General features: G+C 41.3%; 1 protein-coding gene across 1 annotated transcript in view; it reads left to right on the forward strand.

Annotated features, from left to right (window-relative positions):
* Positions 1-11159: 11159 nt before the first annotated feature.
* The window catches only part of KIF6 (kinesin family member 6), a 417441-nt gene continuing 406185 nt past the window's right edge, over positions 11160-22415 (forward strand). Inside the window, 2 exon segments of the mRNA XM_055574416.1 lie at positions 11160-11376; positions 15973-16082. Of these exon segments, the coding sequence (XP_055430391.1) occupies positions 11311-11376; positions 15973-16082 (176 nt within the window). The 5' untranslated portion in view covers positions 11160-11310.

Raw genomic sequence — 22415 nt, forward strand, 5'->3', positions numbered from 1 at the left:
GTGGTTTTCAAACAAGGAGTGACATGAATTGATTTGCACCTCATAAAGACAATCCAGTATCAGGTGTAGACTATGAAATAAAGGGGGAACAAGATTACAGGCAAGAAGAGCAGTTGGGAGACCTCTGCTAACTGTCGCAAAGAACGGAGAGTCACATTAAGGCAATAAGAAGCACACATGAAGTTGACCAGAAGGAGACAAAAGTGGTTTAGGAGATAGGATCACTGGGACTTGGAACCTGGCTATCTCAGAAGGAGAAAGCAGCAGGGAGCAATGCTAAGTTCAAGCCTGGACAACTGGTCTATCACGTTGTAATTCCAGGATGTACACACAAAAAGGTATCACTCCGGAGCTGCAAAGCTTAAACAGGTTCTGTGGAGTGTTGGGGGATGAAAGCCACACTGCAGGGGTTGAGCAGCAAGTAGGAGATGAGGACGTAGATATTCAGGTACATGAGATGGCTAAATAGCTAGATACAGGATGGGTAAGTTGGATTGTTGGACTTTGTGGCAATAATAACACATGAGGGACTTCCCTGGGGGTTCAGTGGTTAAGAATCCTCCTTGCAATGCAGGGTACGTGGGTTTGATCCCTGGTTGGGGAACTAAGCTCCAACATGCCCTGGGGCAACTAAGCCAGCACACCACAAACCCTGAACCCTTGCTCCACAACTAGAGTCTGTGTGCTGCAGTGAGAGATCTCCTGCCCTGCAACTAAGACCCAACACAGTCGAATAAATAAATGATGCATTAGATAAAGAAACTCTGCTATGAGAGCCATTTTCTTTTCTAAGTCTTAAGTTATGCTATGTGTTAGTAGGCATTTCTTGAATTCTGAAATATGCAGGGAAACATGTTACGGTAAACAGCCGGGGGAGATAGAACAGGGTGGGTAATTTACTTGGAAGAGAGGCATTCTGGAGCTATTTTTAACTCAGCCCATCCCTTGCTTCATTGGGATGTTGGTGAAACATTCAGGTTGTTTATGAGGAGCCTGTATATAAATACACACGCAGTCATATTTTCCATTCAAAACTGGAGGCTTCACCAGCCTTTCCTCTGTGCCATGGCACTGTCATCTGGTTCATATGCTACACTCTGTAATCCGGCGAGAGCCTGGGCTGTAATTCCATATGGCTGGCCACCAGCTTCCAGCCATAAATGACTTTGATGTTGCTGCTCAGGGAGAGCCCCAGGAGAGCTGCAGGAAGAGGATCAGACAAAGCAGGAGGAAAGGGGCCTCTGCCTCTGAGCCAGAGGGAGATGAACCCGAGCGAGGTCCCAGTATAATGTTGCAAATCTCCATCCCCCGTCTGATAGGGAAAGGGAGGCCTTGCAAGTTTACCAATCCCAGTGATTCCCACTGTGATCTTATAAACCCAAGTGCTGGTAAAGTTTTATGAATTCCACTCTGCTCTGTATACAGAGATGGTTATGTTAATGAAGTTATGCTTTAAATTAGTTGAACATATTCTCAAAAGAAAATTCCTTGCTGAAATTATATATTACAGATTTTGTGGTACACTTACTCTGCAATTTAATGGCATGTTGTTATTATTCTGCACTTAATGAGTACCAGAAAATGCTCTATGTATTCTCTACTTGATTCAGAAACAAGGGAATAAATGATTTTTTTATTCTGCCAGGTATGAGCGGATCTTTCTGATAATGACCATACTGACCACTCGTAAGACTGATGAACAAGAGCTCAGCTGGCAAAGGGATGTCTAAGGAAGAAAAGCATCCACCATCGAAAATATGCTTCCTTCTTTGGCTTTCAATTCCTTCCCATGGAATCCTCAGTGAGGGACACTAAGGAGTCATGAAGGAATCATGCCCAATATCCTCTCCATCATCCCCAAACACATTCTTGAGTTCTTATTATGGATAAGAGCAGCTTCCAAGAGAGTAGAGACAGAGTTTACATTGGTTGACTTTTTATTCTATTAACAATGCTATTTACCAATAAGCAACCCATTCCATTATTCTTGCCTGGGAAACTCCATGGACAGAGGAGCATGGTGAGCTACAGTCCTTGGTGTTGCAGAGAATCGATCACAACTTAGCAACTAAACAACATCAACTAGTAAGCAGCAAAATTCTGGCTCCTTGTCTTGCCCCTTGGAGTAAGTTAATGGGTTGCTGCTGCTAAGTCGCTTCAGTCGTGTCCGACTCTGTGCGACCCCATGAACAGCAGCCCACCAGGCTCCTCAGTCCCTGGGATTCTCTAGGTAAGAATACTGGAGTGGGTTGCCATTTCCTTCTCCAATGCATGAAAGTGAAAGTGAAAAGTGAAAGTTAAGTCGCTCAGTCCTATCCGACTCTTTGCGACCCCACGGACTGCAGCCTAGCAGGCTCCTCCGTCCATGGGATTTTCCAGGCAAGAGTACTGGAGTGGGTTGCCAATGCCTTCTCCGAAGTTAATGGGAGAAGATCTCAATCAAATGTTTTCCATCCCATTTGTGGGGACCCTACCACCTCTGTCTGAACATGCTTGCTCATCTAATACAAAAGAGGATTGCTGTGTCAGTGAAAGATTTTTGAACAAACCATCATAAATCCCCCAAAGTCACTGAATAAAACAGAAGGGCAAGTTTACTTCAGCTAGGTAATTTTATGTATGTATTCAATAATAACAAAATTACCAGCCCTAAAATTTTAACTGGTCCCTCTTCAGACCTACAAAGAAGATTAATGTATTTTGCAGTTGTAGTATCAACAGCTAAAGAGCTAGTTGAAAATTAGTACTAGGTCACAGTTACAATTTTTCTTAAAAAACATACAATCAAACACACAAAACCCAACTAACTTGCTTACAGACTAATTCATTTCAGGCACAGCCTTAATTTCTTTCAGATTTGAGGCTTCTAAACCTTGGCTAATTTGCCTATGCAATTATACTTTGTTTTGACAACTGCAGAACTCAAGAATCTTTTGAACAATTTGAAGGGATCTTAATTCCCACATTTAAGCAAGTGGCTAAGGTGCAAATAATAATACCAAGTATCATTCTAGTTGTGGGAAAGACATTGTAACTTGGGGATTTAATCTCCAAACTTATTTAATACTCATTAGAACCATCTGTTTGAGATTTAAGTAAACCTGTCAGAAGCCCTGGGCCTGCCAGTTACTGATGACGGTTATACCAGGAAAAGAAACAGGGTTTGCAAGCTGGGGATTCATAGAGTGCTTTATCTAGGAAGCCTTGTGCTTTAACCATTTTAAATGTGAATGTTTTTAGTTGGGGGTACTTAGTCTCCAGTTCACATGACTGCAGTTTATTGTCATATATCTATCTGTCTGACATGCTTACTCCATCAGTCTGGGCCCAGGAGATGCAAGTTTGTAATCCCTGGGGCATCTCCTATACATATATATGTTGAAGTTTCAACTCTTGAGGAGATGTTTACAATCAAAAGAATATAGACCAGGGACTTAATGGTGGTCCATTGTTTAAGAATCTGCCTGACAATGCAAGGGGACACATCTGGGAAGATCCCACATGCCTCAGGGCAGCTAAGCCCACACACCACAATGATTGGAGCCCAGGCATCTAGAGCCAATGCTCCATAACGAGGGAAGCCACCACGATGAGAAGCCTGGGCACCATAACTAGAGAGTAAGCCCTGATTGCCGCAACCAGAGAGCATTTGTGCAAAGCAACAAAGACCCAGCACAGCCAAAAATCAGATCAGATCAGATCAGATCAGTCGCTCAGTCGTGTCTGACTCTTTGTGACCCCATGAATCGCACCACGCCAGGCCTCCCTGTCCATCACCAACTCCCAAAGTTCACTCAGACTCACGTCCATCGAGTCAGTGATGCCATCCAGCCATCTCATCCTCTGTCGTCCCCTTCTCCTTCTGCCCCCAATCCCTCCCAGTATCAGAGTCTTTTCCAATGAGTCAACTCTTCGCATGAGGTGGCCAAAGTACTGGAGTTTCAGCTTTAGCATCATTCCTTCCAAAGAAATCCCAGGGCTAATCTCCTTCAAAATGGACTGGTTGGATCTCCCTGCAGTCCAAGGGACTCTCAGGAGTCTTCTCCAACACCACAGTTCAAAAGCGTCAATTCTTCAGCGCTCAGCATTCTTCATAGTCCAACTCTCACATCCATACATGACCACAGGAAAAACCATAGCCTTGACTAGACGAAACTTTGTTGGCAAAGTAATGTCTCTGCTTTTGAATATGAAATTAAAAAAAAAAAGAATTCAGTTCAGAAGTCAGAATCTTTTGAGTACTGAGCATTCTCTATTCACCCTAGAATAATGTTTTTACATTCATGTCCATATGTGATCTTTCCAAGTCAGTGACATAGCTATTTATTATCCAATCCACCCTCATGTATTGGATGAGGTAAATGAAACTGAAAAACATAAGTAATCCGCCCCGTGTCACACCCTTAGGTATGAGAGAAGCAGGATCTGAACACACACTTCCTCCCCATCAATGCATTTGATCTTGTGGCCTGGCACTCAAGACAAGACGTGCCCATTTTCTTTATGTGGCACCCATAGCTCTCTCTCTGAAACTCCTGACATTCCTCCATGTCAAAGATCTCTTACCTCTCTAACCAACCTAAATTCCATGATTCAACACTTAAAATGAGCTTTTTTGAATGCCTTCAGCTTCCTGGCCTCTTGCATCACACCATCTTGGTATAATGCCCATTATTCACCTGGGGCAAACACATATTATCTTCTCTCTGTCCTATACGTTCAACCTCTCTTTCCTTGTTGGTTTCACCCCCTCACATACGAACAAAAGACCCTTCCCTCCCTCCATGTTCCTCCAGCTTTCACCCTGTGTTTTGCTTCTTTGCAACCATTTGCCGGCTTCTGGAAAGGTAGCCTCTCGGCGGCCTCCACTTTCCTAGCCTCCCCTTTACTTCTCAGCCTCCTGTAATCTGACTTCTGACCCCATCACGCTACTGAAGCTGCTGTTGAGGTTACCAGTGACCTTGTAATTGCTAAACTGCAAGGACATTTTTCAGGGCATCCTCTTTAGTATCCAACACCATTGGACACTTCCTTCTTAAGTGCCTCTCCTCCTGGTTTGCATGTCACAGCATCTGCCATTCTCGCTCAGAGCATCACTCCAGCTGCTCCTCCAGTCTCCTGTGTAGCCCCGCTTACACCGCCAACCATACTTGTAAGGTTTGCAGCCTTCTTCCTTGTGAATAACTAGATCACTTTCTGGGGGAAAAAAAAAAAAAAAACAACACCCTGGGATGCCTCCCCAGTCTGTATTTTCAGCCATAGCTTCCTCCTAAAATTTATCCAGTTACGGACAGAGGTCCCACAGGTACTTGAAATTAAGCATGTCCTTGACTCCTCATGCTCCTCTTTCCTGCTCTAATCTGTGTTACTTGTCCAGGTGAGTACCTGCACCCAACTGCCCAATCTTCCCCACTGCCCCCCCCCACCTTTATTAAGGTATAACCAAAAAATAAAATTGTATATATTTAAAGTGTACGATGGGATGATTTAATACAAGTATACATCACGGAGTATTTACCACAGTCAAGTTAAGACATTCATCACTTCACATAGCTACTTTTAAATTTTTTTGTGGTGAGATCACTTAAGATCTATCCTTTTAGAAAAATTCCAAGTATGCAATAGAGTGTTATTAGCTACAGTCACCATGCTGTACCATTAGGTCCTCAGAACTTACTGATCTTATAACTGAAACTTTCACCAGCATCTCCCCATCCCCCACCCCACACCAGTCCCGGGTAACCACCATTCTACTCCATGTTTCTATAAGTTTGACTTAAAAAAAAATCTGTATATAAATGATACTATTCGGTATTTGTCCTTCTCTGTCTGGCTTATTTCACTTACCTTCATCTACGTTATTAAAAATCATGACTTCCATCTTTTTATGGCTGAATAATACTCCATTGTATATACACATGCCACAATTCCTTTGACCATTTATTTCTGGGTGGACAAAGGTTGGTCCACTTCTGGGAATAAACCTGAAGGAAATGAGACCAGTATCTTGAAGAGACATCTGCATCCACATGTAACCAGCAGCATGATTCACAAGAGCCAACATAAAAACAATGTAACAGCCCAATCTTGAGTCATTTTTTCCTTTCCACTTAGCACCAGGTGAAAAAAACTCTTAAAATCTGTTTCATAGTTGGTGATCTCCTCTTCTCCAGCCTTGCTACTGCCCCACCTGTTCATTCCTCATTATCTATTTTTTTTTTTTTGCTTTTCTTATACTAGTTTACATACAGTATAATTTACCCTTTTAAGTATATAGATAGTTTTATGACTTTTGACAAATATACATAGTAATGTTGTTGTTGTTCAGTCACTAAGTTATGTCTGACTCTTTGTGACACCATGGACTGCAGCACGCCAGGTTTTGCTCTTCTTCGCTATTTCCCAGAGTTTGCTCAAATTCATGTCCACTGAGTCAGTGATGCTATTTAACCATCTCATCTTCAGCCTCCCCCCACTTCTCCTTTTGCCTTCAATCTTTCCCAGCATTAGGGCCTTTCCCAGTGAGTTGGTTTTTTATATCAGGTAACCAAATTTTTATATCAGGTAACCAAAGCATTAGAGATTCAGCTTCAGCATCAGCCCTTCCAGTGAATATTCAGCGTTGATTTCCTTTAGGATTGATTGGTTTGATCTCCTTGCAGTCCAAGGGACTCTTTAAGTCTTCTCCAGCACCACAATTCAAAAGTATCAATTCTTTGGCGCTCAGCCTTCTTTATGGTCCAACTTGCACATCCAATTATGACTACTTAACATGTATATTGTTACTGTACATGTAATCAAAACTAAAATCAAGACGTAAAACAATTCCATCACCCTCCAAAAACTACCATGCTCATTTGTAGTTGATCTCTTTCCCTACCCCCAGCCCTTGGCAACCTCTAGTCTGGTCAGTGATTCTATCCCTATAGTCTTGCTTTTTTCCAGAGAGTCATAAAAATGGAATTTTAGAGTGTGTAACTTTGAGTCTGGCATCTTTCACTCAGCATTACAAATCTGAGGTTCAACTACGTTGTTACAGTCATCAGCAGTCCACTCCTTTATATTGTGTGGATGTACCAGTTTGTTTATCCATTCAGCAGTTGAAGAACATTTGCTTTGTTTCCAGCTTTTGGCAATTGTGAATAAAACCACAATAATCATTCCTGTTTACCTTTCTGTGTGAACATCATTTTTCAATTCACTTAGGTAAATGCTGAGGTGTAGGATTGCTGGGTTACATGGTAAGTATATACGCAATTTTATATTCAAGAAATTCAAAAGCTGTTTTGCAAAGTGGCTGGTCCATCTTGCATCCTCTCCTGCTGTGTTTGAAAGTTCCAACTGCTCTGCATCCATGCCAGTTCTTGTAAGTGCTAACTTATTTTCTTCTTTTTATCAATAACCTCAGATATGCAGATGACACCACCCTTATGGCAGAAAGTGAAGAGGAACTAAAAAGCCTCTTGAAAGTGAAAGTGGAGAGTGAAAAAGTTGGCTTAAAGCTCAACATTCAGAAAACTAAGATCATGGCATCTGGTCCCATCACTTCATGGGAAATAGATGGGGAAACAGTGGAAACAGTGTCAGACTTTATTTTTTGGGGCTCCAAAATCACTGCACATGGTGATTGCAGCCATGAAATTAAAAGATGCTTACTCCTTGGAAGGAAAGTTATAACCAACCTAGATAGTATATTGAAAAGCAGAGACATTACTTTGCCAACAAAGGTCCTTGTAGTCAAGGCTATGGTTTTTCCAGTGGTCATGTATGGATGTGAGAGTTGGACTGTGAAGAACACTGAGCACTGAAGAATTGATGCTTTTGAACTGTGGTGTTGGAGAAGACTCTTGAGAGTCCCTTGGACTGCAAGGAGGTCCAACCAGTCCATCCTAAAGGAGATCAGTCCTGGGTGTTCTTTGGAAGGACTGATGTTGAAGCTGAAACTCCAATACTTTGGCCACCTCATGCAAAGAGTTGACTCATTGGAAAAGACTCTGATGCTGGGAGGGATTGGAGGCAGGAGGAGAAGGGGACAACAGAGGATGAGATGGCTGGATGGCATCACCGACTCAATGGACATGAGTTTGAGTGAACTCTGGGAGTTGGTGATGGACAGGGAGGCCTGGCGTTCTGTGATTCATGGGGTCACAAAGAGTTGGACACAACTGAGCGACTGAACTGAACTGAAAGGTGTGTAATGGTATCTGATTGTGGTTTTAATTTTTATTTCATTATAATGATGTTGAGCATCTTTTCATGTATCTGCCATCCTTATAGTGGAAAGTGTCTGTTTAAATCTTTGACACCCTTCTTTATAAAAATAAACGGGGTTGGCGGATTCATTTTGATATTTGGCAAAACTAATACAATTATGTAAAGTTTAAAAATAAAATAAAAAAATAAACGGGGTTGTTTGTTTTCCTATTTATTATTAGGTTTTAAGAGTTTCAAAGTATTCTGGATGCAAGTCCTTTGTCAGATATGTGTTTTTCAAGACTGTTCTCCCAGTTTGTGGTTTGCCTTTTCATTCTCTAAGAGTTTCTTTTTAAACCTTTTTATTTTGAGATAATTGTAGATTCACATGTAATTGTAAGAAATAATGCAGAAAGATCTGGCATCCTCTTCCCCCAGTTTCTCCCACTAGTAACATCTTGCATAACTATAGTACAATATTATAACTGAGGAATGAACGTTGATACAATCCATCCATCTCATCCAATGTTATTAAACTTTCAGCTGTTTATATGTAGTGTGTATGTGTGTGTGTGTGTGTGTGTGTCTCCTCCTGTGTGGTGCTATCACATATGTAGATTTCTGTGACCACCGCAGTCAAGATAAAGAACAATCCATCACAAAGATCCTTTTATAGCCCCAGCCACCTCCCCCCACTCTGCCTCTCTAACTCCTGGCAACCACTAATCTGCTCTCCATCTCTATAATTTTGTCATTTCAAGAAGGTTATATAAATGGAATCATACAGTATTTGACTTTTGAGTCTGATTCCTTTCACTCAGCATAATTCCCTGGAAATTCATCCAAGTAGTTATATGTATCAGTAATTTCTTCATTTTAATTGCTGAATAGTATTCCACAGTTTGGCCATTCAATGGTTGAAGGACATATGGGTTCTTTCCAACTTGGAGCTACTATGAATGAAGCTGCTATGAACACACATGTAATAGCTTCCGTTTTTTGTGTTTTTTTTTTTTTAAATCAAAGAAAGTGAAATTGCCCATCACTCAGTCGTGTCTGACTCTTTGAGATTCCATGGACTGTAGCCTGCCAGGCTCCTCTATCCATGGGGTTCTCCAGGCAAGAATACTGGAGTGGATTGCATTCCCTTCTCCAGGGGATCTTCCCCACACAAGGATCGAACCTGGGTCTCCTGCATTTTTTTAACATTTAATTTTATATTGGAGTATAGCCGATTAACAATACTGTGATAGTTTCAGTTGGACAGCAAAGGAACTTAGCCATACATATGCTCATGTATAGATTTTTGTGTGAACATGTTTTCATTTCTCTGGGATTAATGCTGGATTTTATAATAGCCACTTAGTTTTGTATAAAACTACTCAACAATTTTCTAGAGTGGTTGTACAATTATCTACAATATGTTTTACACTTTACATTCCTACCAGTAATACATAAGTGATTCAGTTTCTCTATATCTTTGTCAGCATCTTGTTTTGTGGCTATTTTTAATTTTAGCCATTCTGATAAGCATGTAGCAATATCTCATTGTGGTTTTTTAACATGTATCACCTTGGTGGATAAACGTGGAACAACTTTTCATGGGTTAACAGTGTCTTTTGAAGACTCCATCTTTTCTTTTTATTATTTTCTTATTTACTTCTTTTCCAGATTTACTGAGATACAATTGACATATAAGCTTAAAGTGTAATATGTGATAATTTGATCATGCATATATTATGAAATGATTATCACAATAAAGCCAGTCAGCAACTCTATCACCTCACATAATTCCTTTTTTTCCTGGTAAGAACATTTAAGATTTACTCTCTTAGCAAATATATAACCAAAGTTGCCATGCTGTACACTAAGTCTCCAGAACTTATAACTGGAGCTTTTTACCCTTTGGCCAGTATTTCCCTATTTCCCCCACTTCCTGGCCTCTGGATACCACCATTCTACTCTCCGTTTCTATGAATTCAACTTTTCTAGATTCCACATGTAAGCAAGACCATACAATAATTGTCTTTTCCAACATATTTCACCAAGCATAATACCCTCCAGTTCCATCCATGTTGTTAAAATGGCAGGATGTCTTTATTTTTTGGTAGAATAATATATATACCCCCATTATAGATATAAAACATAATATATAAAATAATATTCATATTATATATATATATATATATATATATATATATATATATATAACATTTTCTTTTTTCCATTCATCCATTAGTGGGCATTTAGGTTGGTTCCATATCTTGGTTAATATTTCTGGTGCATTTGGGAGTGCAACTATCTCTCTGATTTCAATTCTTTTGTATATATACCCAGGAGTGGAATTGCTGAATCACACGGCAGTTCCATTTTTAATTTTTTAAGGCCCATACACACTGTTTTCCATAGTAACTGTACCAACTCACATTCCCAACAGTGCACACCAGAGCCCATCCTTTCATGACAGGACTATTGCGTGAAAAATTGTCCCCCTTCCTCCAGTTTTGGCCTCTTCCAAAACAGAACTAGATAAGGTGCCCTTCCACAGGACTCGGTCTTACCCCGTCTTAACTTGTGATTTCCCATTAAAACTCTGTCTCCTTCATCAGACCCTAATCTCCAAGGGGGCACAGGAAGTGTTTGCTTAGCTCAGAATCCCCAGGCAGTACATCGCTGTCACAAATCAAGTGCCATCTTTTCAATGAATGAATAATAAAAACCAGAACGACTTCAGTGCTAAAAAGAGGTGTTGGCAAAGAGAAAGAATGGATTAAAGAACGGGCAAGGCATAACTATTGTCACCCCATTAACCACTCTCCAAGCCAGCTTTGGCTCTAAGCCAGGTGCCAGATCTGATCACGCGCAAGCGCAGCTCTCTTCGCGTGGCCCCGCCCCGTCCTCGGCCCCGCCCCCGCCCTCAACCCCTCCCTCCGGGCCTTCCCACCTGTCAGCAACCAATTAGGGAGAGGAGGCGGTCCTGGTTGGCGCGGTGCTCCATGGGTAGTGTCCCTAGTTACTGTTGCCAAGGCTACGGCTTGCCTGAGGCGGCTGGAGTCAGAAGTTTTGGGAGCCAGCGCCTGAGAGAGGTCAAGGGTCAGTGCAAGAGCCGAGGAGGAGATGGTGAAGCAGACGATCCAAATTTTCGCCAGGGTGAAGCCCACTGTCCGGAAGCAGCAACAAGGGGTACGGGTCGGAGCAGCACGGGCGCCGGCGCGGCGGGGCCTCTCAGGCCGGGGGAGGGGCGGCACGCGAGGGTCCCCGGCCCGGGTGAGGGGTTCGGCGCCCGGCGCGGGATACGGCCAGGCGTCCAGCACACTCTGTTCTGGCACCCGAACAGCCCACGGACGCCAACACATTGCTGTCAGGGGACGAGGACAGACCCCCCCAGTCCATTTCCACCCGACACAGACCTGCGGGCCCCGATTAACATGCACAGAACCACCTGTGTACTCCGGGACACACGTGTTCATGCAGCTGCAGACCCGTGCACGCACATGTACGTCTGCGTGTATGCGTGATCATAGACTAGCCTCAGCTGTGCGCCCTTATTGCACTTTTCTCGAAAACAGTTACTCAGGTCTGCCCACCCAGGTGCATTCAAACTTCTGTTTTATCCTCGGGCAAAACGTGCAAGCCAGAGATACGTGTCTACACACTCGAAGATGATACGGATGATAGATACAGATAGAGACACACAAAGCCTACACGGTGGTTCTTACGCAGTGGGCCCTTAGAGTTTTTTGACTATATTGTCATTCTGAACATAAACGTTGACATACACTCGTTGCAGATGTAAACAGGTATTTATGCAACTTACACAAAGAATATACATACCTTTTATTCTGAAAACATTACCTGAGCATTTACTAGGCGTTTCCTCTAGGATACTAAGCTCAGAAGTGTACAAAGAAGGCCAAGGCATGATCCTACTCTGAGCAGAAATACTTTGAATGCTCCTCAGATGTTTCAAAACATTGTTTTCTTTCCTTGGGAAGGAGCATAGTAATTCTTACCACTTAGATCCTTTGTCTGCATTATCCTCGAGTCTCATGAAAACCCTGCAAGGCTGATGTTTTCCTCATTTTATAGATGAGGAAGCTGAGTCTCAGACAGGTTAAATAATTTGGCTCAGCCAGCCACCTGGTGAGTGGCAGAACCCTGATTTTAATTAAGGATTTTTTTATTCCAAAGCTTTTGGGACAAAACCTTTCTGCCTCAGAAAATAAGAATATTGGCAAGACCATCTGAGTCATATTCATGAGAATCTGGAATGGGTGTATTTTTAATAATATTTTATCTCTACTTCATATCTACAAAGAGTGTATGTAAATATGTAACAACATTTGCTGTTGTCTAGTCATTAAGTCGTGTCAGACTCTTTTGTGACCCCATGGACTGTAGCCCACCAGGCTCTTCTCTCCATGGGATTGCCTAGACACGAGTGTGTTGCTATTTCCTTCTCCAGGGGATCTTCCTGACCCAGGGATCAAACTAGTATCTCTGTCTCCTGCATTGGCAGGTGGATTCTTTACCACTGAGCCACCTGGGAAGCCCATGTAACATCATGTGAAGTGAAAGTCGCTCAGTCACGTCTGACTCTTTGCTACCCCATGGACTATAGAGTCCATGGAATTCTCCAGGAAAGAATACTGGAATGGGTAGCTTTTCCCTTCTCTTGGGGATCGTCCCAACCCAGGGATCAAACCCAGGTCTCCCACATTGCATGTGGATTTTTTACCAGCTGAGCCACAAGGGAAGTCCATGTAACATCATCAGATCAGATCAATCTCTCAGTCATGTCCAACTCTTTGCGACCCCATGAATCGCAGCACACCAGGCCTCCCTGTCCATCACCAACCCCCAGAGTTCACTGAGACTCACGTCCATCGAGTCAGTGATGCCATCCAGCCATCTCATCCTCTGTCATCATAGCAGCTCATAATTTAGGATTTGCCTCATGTAAATTTATATATTTAAAACAAGGGGAATATAGTGTCTTGTCATTGTTTTCATCTTCAGTCTTTTCATTCATGGAATATGGTTAGGAAAAGATGCATGAAAACACTCTAAGTGTGGCATTTAAAAAATTTAAGGAATATAGAGTATGGAAAGCAACCATTGAGTATCTTCCCATTTTTTCTCCTCTTATATTCACTTACAAGGTTTTTAAAGTATATCACATATAAAAATTGCACCCACACCCATATTTTCCCCCACCTCCACCCCCACATTCTTAGCTAAAAATACTGAACCTGTCTATATTGACTCAGCAGTCAGAAACAGGTACTTGGATGTGATCATGTGACAGGATGGATAGAGGTGGGGCTTGGAGGGGGGGTGGGTTGATAGAGAACGTTGGATTTAATTTGAACTTCTTTCCTTAAAGTGCAATGTTTGTATTTTTTAAATGTGCCTTCTTTTGCATTTCTTCTGTGAGATTCCATGGAGTGTTTTGTTCGTTACTCCAGGAAATATTTTTAGGTATCATATTGTGCTTTAATAATGCCAGATTCTTACTGAGTTGCAACATTATGCCATGTACAGAAAAATCAGAGAACACAGATCAACAAGTTTTGAATTAGTGTATCCCTACCCTTCCTCATTGGAAAAGACTCTGATGCTGGGAGGGATTGGGGGCAGGAGGAGAAGGGGATGACAGAGGATGAGATGGCTGGATGGCATCACTGACTCGATGGATGAGAGTCTGGGTGAACTCCAGGAGTTGGTGATGGACAGGGAGGCCTGGCGTGCTGCAATTCATGGGGTGGCAAAGAGTCGGACACGACTGAGCGACTGAACTGAACTGAACTGAACCCTTCCTTAGAAATCCCACTGTTGGCACCCTGTACTTTTGCTCCCAAAGATTGTGTGGTTGTTTCTCTGATTAGATATACTCCTTGTAGCATTAAACTAAGAGTGACTCAAAGGTATTTTTTTTTTTCTTCATTTTGTGGCTCTGTTACTTCATTAATTATACTCCCTGAGACACTATAAATTAAATGATGCTAATTTATAGATTAATGTATTAAAAGATACATAAGATGACCCTCTGTGATAATTTTAACTGTAGCAGTGATTTTCATTTGCATAGTGCTTTGTATATTTTGAAATATCTTCATAGTCATCCTTGCATTGGTCTAATTGTCTCCTATTAAAGAACAGCTCCATCTCAAATATTTTTATGACTAACGGTAGAAAGCCAATCTATTAGACTAAACAAGTTTTCTTGTTGTGGGCTTTTCTTAATGCCTCAAAGAATGGCTTAATGAGAGGAGTGGAAAGTCACTGTTCTTACTCTGTTAATAGTTACTGGCCCTTTTTGTCTTCTGAGTACTGTTACAGGTTTTTAAAAAATGTATGGCATCCCTCACTCCTGTACGCTTTTTTGTCTTACTCACCCTTTTCACTCACCTGTCTAACCATTAACCTTTTTTAAAAAAAACAATGTAATGCCCTATAGAATATAATTTTTAAATGTCTCCTGAGAAAATCTAACCAGAAGGCCTTGGACGTGATGCCATAACTTTCTATGAATAATTTTATTTTACAGCATGACTTTTCTTACATGAATTCCTCACATTTTAAGTGAGAGAGCTCAATAAAAATCTGCTTAGGAAAATTATTCAGACTTTCTGGAGATTTAGGCAGGCTTTTTACTTATTTCAGAATATGACTTTCCCCCCATAATCAAGCATCTAAATGGGTCTTAAATTGGAAGTATTGCTTGTTAGAAAGAGTTTTATTTCTTGGTGAAAGACAAAAAGTCCTTTTTAAAAACTTCTAAACCTAATGACTAACATTTTTTATGGTGCATTACAAAATGCTTCTATTTCCATGACATCATTTGATCCCCACAGCAATCTTGTAATGGAGGCGATTCTGTGTTCTTCATCTTATGTATGTACTGAGATGCTAAAAGCGGTGATTGGTCACACAGCTGGTAAACTGAGATCAGTGTTAGACCCAGGTCTTTGGACATCAAATTGTAGACTTCTGTTTATTCCCTATGATCTGTTTATAGGCTGGACTCTTGCTTTTCCTGGCCAATAAGTAAAGGGGTAGATAACCAAGAAGAGAATCAGAATATTACAGTTGTAAAGGGGGTTGGTTAAGACCCTTCATTTCCCTATCTGCTTAAAGAGGTTAAGTGATTTCTCTCAGGTCATTTTCTAATTAGTGGCTGAGCTGGGAGGAGAACCTAGAAAATGACATCAAAGACGTGAATTACATGTGTCTTTTGAAACCACATGTCTTTTATCAAATGCTTAAATATGTCTCATGGAAACTCGGGCTTCTTTGAACATAACTTGAATTAGGGCATTCTTGTGAGCTCTCTGAGAGGGCTCAGACCCAGGCCTTTCATCTCTGTGTCTAGCATTTTGTAAATGCTGAGAAATGCTTATTGGTTGTAGTAATGTTAATTTCTGGCACATAATTCCAAAGCAATACTTAGATAATATGTTGTTGTCAGGGCTATTATTTTCTCAACAATGGAGACAGACACTCAAATACTCAAATTTGAGTATTAGATCATTCAGAGAGGATCTGAGTTTTGATCAGGCACTGATTTAGGTTTTACTTTTTGTTCAGTTCCATATATTTGTTTGAGTGTGCACAGAGTTTAAACAGGAAAATTATCCAAGTTGTGCCGTGTTATGACTTTTTATCTGAAAAGTACAGTTTTTTAAATACTATTACAATGCATGTCATAATAACATGGTCATTGTTCAATTCGTAATTTTATCATTTTATATTCATTTGTTGTCTTCATATTTGCAGATTTATTCCATAGATGAAGATGAAAAATTAACACCGAGCTTGGAAATCATCTTACCTCGTGATTTGGCAGATGGATTTGTGAATAATAAGCGAGAAAGCTACAGATTTAAGTAAGCTTTCCTTTTTCCATCTTCAGCTCTGTTTTCCTATTGAAGTAACTCTTGTCCTGCTTTAACATCCACTGTGAAATCATCGGTATCATTTCTTGGGGAGAATGGAGCACAGTTCTCTGTCTTATCTAGTAAATAGAATTCAAGTTGCCTGTTCACTGCTGTCCCCAGAATTAAAAAGGGGGTATATTTCTGTATCCAACGCGCTATCCTAAGATCCTACCCTTTTGTTTTGTTTTTTTTTTTTAATTACATCTGTTTATCAAGTGTTATCTTTTTCCTTCTTGGCCCACTTATAGGACGTTCAGTGCATGACTAACATTTATTAAAGATGACAACTTAAGGAAAAATCTGTAAGCTAAATAGGTGAGCTTTCTTAATAACCTAAAAGGCATAGTGACCTCACGTGTGCATATGCACACTCTGTACCTGTACGGTCTATTGTACCAGCCATTCGCCACGTTTAGCTCTTAAGCACTTGAAATGGAGCTGGTCTGAATTGAGATGTGCTGTGAGTATGAGACATATCAAGGGTTTTTGAAAGATTACTATGAAATAAAGAATATAAAAAAGCTCAATAATTCTTTTCATATTAACTACACAGTAAAGTGATAACATGTTGAATATATTGTGCTAAAATATATTATTAAATTTAATTTCACCTGTTTTATTTCAGTTAAACAATATGGCTAGTAAAAATTTTAAATTACATATATACTCATATTTATGGGTTGCATTTTATTTCTCTGGCACAGTGCTGAACCGCAAGATTCAAGCAACATTCAGCCACTCCTGGATTGTCATCAGTGCCTTTGGTCCAAATACTCTCCTAGTAGGCAGGCCTTAAATTTGGAGATTATGGCTGTTCCATATTGTCTTTACTCTCCAGATGGGATAATTTCAGATGGCATAATTTCTTTTAATCCACACTTTTAATTTCTGGAGAAGTTTGAGCTCAAGTTAAACCCATATTTAATCTCTAGGCCAAATGAGAAGGGAATGGCTACCCACTCCAGTATTCTTGCCGGGAAAATTTCATGGACAGAGGAGCCTGGCGAGCTACAATCCATAGCATCACAAACAGTCGGAGACGACTGAGCAACTCTGTGTGGTCCTGCTGAAGGCGTCCTAATTGCTCTCTTGTGTTCTAGGATGTTCTGCATGGGCCTTAATTTGAGACTGTTCCTGCCCTTGCGCATGGATAGAACCACCTCAGATATTTTTTGTGTGTTTATTTCTCTCTACTTCTTATTTCTCCTCCCTCCTCATTATGATGGTGATGATGATGATGACTTTGTCTCATAAAGATTCTCTTTGGTCTTCACAACTCCCCCCCTTATGTCTGTCATGGTTATCTCTCCCACCACCTCCAGCCCATCTTTGTCTTGTGTCTCCTTTTACAGTAAGCACAGCAGAAGGACTAGCCCAGGGTTGCATGGTGAGGTAGGTCTAACCTTGTCTTTGTGGCTCCTCAGTGCCTTGTATTCTGTCCCCTAAGGAGTAGCCTTATAATACATGACTTACTTTTCTGAAGGTGGCATTCTCCCACTGGTATAAGCATACTACATACCTCACTAGCTATGACTTAATGACAACTGGGCTAGGCCTGTCTCCACAAAGCCACAATTTCCTAAAACATTGTGTTCAGCTTGATTCTGTTTGATGGCTAAGAAACAATTGGCCATGTCCCTATCTTTTGGAGCAGGCGATGGCACCCCACTCCAGTACTCTTGCCTGGAAAATCCCATGGACGGAAGAGCCTGGTAGGCTGCAGTCCATGGGGTCGCTAAGAGTCAGACATGACTGAGCGACTTCACTTTCACTTTTCACTTTCATGCATTGGAGAAGGAAATGGCAACCCACTCCAGTATTCTTGCCTTGAGAATCCCAGGGACAGGGGAGCCTGGTGGGTTGCCGTCTATGGGATCGCACAGAGTCGGACACGACTGAAGCGACTTAGCAGCAGCAGCAGCTATCTTTTGGCCATTTCCAAAGTATGCTGTATGTTATGCAGATATAAACAGTATATTTGCACATATGCTTATTGAAAAAGTGCTGTTTGCTTATGATTTTTAAATCTCTTGATCATTCTTTCTAAACCTCTGAATTAAAAATCTTTATTTTATTTGATGTAATAAAGTAAGATTTATTTTCATAGAAAGATATCTGATTACATTGCTGAATGAATTAAATTCAGTTACAAATACAGTATGTGTAGTATGATCCATATACATAAAATAAGATTAAATTTAGAAAAGTAAAATTAAGGGATTTTTTTTCTTCATGAGCTTCCCAACATCCACTGAGCTTTCCCATTTCCATTATGTTATCCCCACAAGTCAGAGAATAGGAAGAACTTTCAATTTGTGTCACCTATAGGATGATAGAAACAAAAAATATTGGCTTTAGTATTTTAAATAAAGAAATTAGTAAATTACGTATGTTCAGAGATAAAATATTTAAGCATCTTAAAGGCTGTTTTCACCCAAGAAAATTCATGCAGTCGGTAAATCTTTATTACCCATCCACTGTGTGCTGTTTTAATGGCCGGGAATACAGCAAGGAATGCACCAAACTTTTGCTCTCAGGTACTTGCATTTTAGTGGGAAAAGATGAACAGGCAGTGTGTGTATGTCAGAAAGTTTGGAGTGCTGTGGAGGAAAATACGGTAAGGAAAGGCGAATAAAGATTGCTGGGATGAGGGGCAGCAAACTGGAGGCATGGCTGCAGTTTTTCACAGGGGCTTCAGGGAAGGTGAACGTTATAACAGAAACTTGAAGGAGGTAAGGAAACCAGACACTCTGCTGTGTGAGGGATGGGAATTCCAGGATCAGGATAGAGCAAGAATGGAGTTCCTGGGATGAGAGAGTGCCTGGCTTGCTTGAAGAAGCACAAGGAATGTGTGTGACTAGAAGACAGTGAGCAAGAGGGCTGGAGGGAGACAAAGGCTAAGGGGTAACAGAGTGGCCAGGTCCTTTGGAGCTTTTCCTGAAGTGCTCAGGGAAGGTAATGGAGGGTTATGAACAGAATAATAGACTAATTTCACTTATGTTTTAGCAGGATCATTCTTGCCAATGTGTAGATAATGGACTGTAAGGGGGCCAAGGGAGACCAGGCAAGAAATTATGGTTGCTTGGGCCAGAGTAGTAGCTAGTGGAAATGTTGAGAAGTAATTGGGTTCTTCTGGGTGTATTTTGAAGGTCAGACTAGCACAGTTTGCTGATGGGTTGGATACAGAGTACAATGGAAAGAGAGGAGTCAAGCATATATTCTAAGGTTTTGGACTGAACTTTGAAAAAAGTGGAGTTGGCACTTACTAGGATGGAGAAGACCAGAAGAAGCCAGTTTGGGATGAGAAGAAATCAGCATGTACCACATTTGAAATGGAGTATGGGCTTCCCTTGTAGCTCAGTCGGTAAAGAATCTTCATGCAATGCAGGAAACCCGGGTTCGATCCTTGAGTTGGGAAGATCCCCTGGAGAAAGAAATGGCAACCCACTCCAGTATCCTTGCCTGGAAAATCTCATGGACTAAGGACGGAGGAGCCTGGTGGGCTGTGGTCCATCGGGTCACAAAGAGTCGGGCACGACTGAGTGACTAACACTGTAGGGAAAACTTACACAATCTTCCAATCCTAAAGGAGGGCAATGCCAAAGAATCTTCAAACTACCACACAACTGTACTCATTTCACATGCTAGCAAAGTAATGCTCAAAATTCTTCAAGCCAGTCTTCAACAGTATGTGAACCAAGAACTTCCAGATGTACAAGCTGGATTTAGAAAAGGTAGAAGAACCAGAGATCAAATTGCCAATGTCCGTTGCACCATAGAAAAAGCTAGAGAATTCTGGAAAACCATCTACTTCTGCTTCATTGACTATGCTAAAGCCTTTGACTGTGTAGATCACAACAAACTGTGGAAAATTCTTAAAGAGAAGGGACTACCATACCACCTTACCTGCCTCCTGAGAAACCTGTATGCAGGTCAAGAAGCAACAGTTAGAACTGGACGTGGACAATGGACTGGTTCAAAATTGGGAAAGGAGTATGTCAAGGCTATTTGTCACCCTGCTTATTTAACTTATATGCAGAGTACATCATGTGAAATTCTGGGCTGGATGAAGCACAGGCTGGAATCAAGATAGTGGGGAGAAATATCAATAACTTCAGATATGCAGATGACACCACCCTTATGGCAGAAAGTGAAGAGGAATTAAGAGCCTCTTGATGAAGGAAGGTGAAAGAGGAGAGTGAAAAAGCTGGCTTGAAACTCAACATTCAAAAAATGAAGATCATGGCATCTGGTCCTATCCCTTTATGGCAACTAGATGGGGAAACAGTGGAAACAGTGACAGGCTTTATTTTCTTGGGCTCCAAAATCACTGCAGATGGTGACTGCAGCCATGAAATTAAAAGACGGTTACTCCTTGGAAGAAAATCTATGACAAACCTAGACAAACCTATTAAAAAGCAGAGACATTACTTTGCCTACAAAGGTCCGTATAGTCAAAGCTATAGTTTTTCCAGTAGTTATGTATTAATGTGAGAGCTGGGCAATAAAAAAGGCTGAGCACTGAAGAATTGATGCTTTCAAATTGTGGTGCTGGAGAAAACTCTTGAGATTCCCTTGGACAGCAAGGAGATCAAACCAGTCACTCCTAAGGGAAGTCAACCCTGAATATTCATTGGAAGGACTGATGCTGAAACTGAAGCTCCAAAACTTTGGCTACCTGTTACAAAGAGCAGGTTCAGTGAAAAATACCCTAATGTTAGGAAAGATTGAAGGCAGGAAAAGGGGACAACAGAGGATGAAATGGTGAATGGCATCACCTACTCAATGGACACTAGTTTGAGCAAGCTCTGGGAGATAGTGAAGGATAGGGAAGCCTGGTGTGCTGCAGTCTATAGGGTCACAAAGAGTTGGACATGACCGAGCAACTGAACAACAGCAATAACATGACCTCCTAATAAGTTAAAGGACCTGCTTGGAATCAGGAAACTTAAGTTATATCTCAAGACACACGATAGATTAGCTCCAGGACCAAGAGTAAATTGCTTTATCTTTCCAAGTCTCAGTTTCTTCTTCTGGAAAGGATTAGATTAAACCTCTTAAACTCTGTGATTTTATTTTGCTTTTTAGTGGCTTTCAGAAGACAGCTGATCATAATGAATTTCCAGATTATTGTACAACTGTGTTATATAAAATAAGATGTTTGAGAGTGATTATATTTGATGTTTAATGCACAATGTATGATTTATTGAACCTCCTCTCTCTTTGGTTTACACGATGGTAGATGTCATTCCCCTTCAGGAAGTGGGGCTGTGTATCTGTGTTAGTCCCTCAGTCGTGTCCGACTCTTTGCGACTCCATGGACTGTAGCGCACCAGGCTCCTCTGCCCATGGGACTCTCCAGGCAAGAATACTGGAGTGGGTCGCTGTTCCCTTCTCCAGGGGGATCTTCCCGACCCAGGGATCAGACCCAGGTCCCCTGCATTGCAGGCAGATTGTTTACCGTCTGAGCCACCGGGAAGCCTAAGGAAGTAGGGTTGGGAATGACTAATTCATTTACTCAGTCATCACCAACTTGGTAAAAGAATCAAAACAGCCTCAGAAACATCGTCATCACCGAAAAGCACCACTGGGTCCGTGCTCAGACTTCACAGTGGGCAGTTCTCCAAAGAGCACTTGAGCAGCCGCGTTATCTCAATATTCATATCTGAAGCCCTCAAACACCTTTGGGGTCTTGAGGCGTGTTCTGGGCACACTCAGTAAATATTGCTAAATTATAATCCTGTCTGCTAAATGAGTACCCAGAGCACCTTACAATCTCTCTTTATATACAGTTTCATTATTTGCTTCTTCAAAAGGGTGGTTGTTATGCTATAGGAATCTTTTGAAATGAATGTTGTTGAAAGACAGTGAAATTCATTCCATTTTATATTTCTAACCCAGCTCCAGACATCCTTCTGAACTCCTTAGTAGTGAAAACAAACCTACATTTCGTGTCATCTCTACTTTAATTGAACTGGTGCCCAATTCATTGGTGTGGGCAGACACACACACCACTTTGAAAGCTGCTTAGGCCATGTATGTTTCAAAGGCTTTGCTCTAAAATCCTCCCCCTCCCAATTTTTATTTCGAGAACTTTTAAATATGCAGAAGAAGTGGAGGAATAATGCAATCAAATCTCCTCTACCCTTTGTGGGAGAGTCACCAATTTATTAACGTTTTGCCCTGTCCACTTATATTTATATTCCCTCTCTCTCTGTCTCTCCGCCTTCTCCTTGCCTTTTCCCTGCTTCTCACCTTTCCTTCCCCCATTTGTCTTGCTGT

The sequence above is a fragment of the Bubalus kerabau genome, chromosome 3 (genome assembly GCF_029407905.1).
Source record: "Bubalus kerabau isolate K-KA32 ecotype Philippines breed swamp buffalo chromosome 3, PCC_UOA_SB_1v2, whole genome shotgun sequence".
Classification (NCBI taxonomy): Eukaryota; Metazoa; Chordata; class Mammalia; order Artiodactyla; family Bovidae; genus Bubalus; species Bubalus kerabau.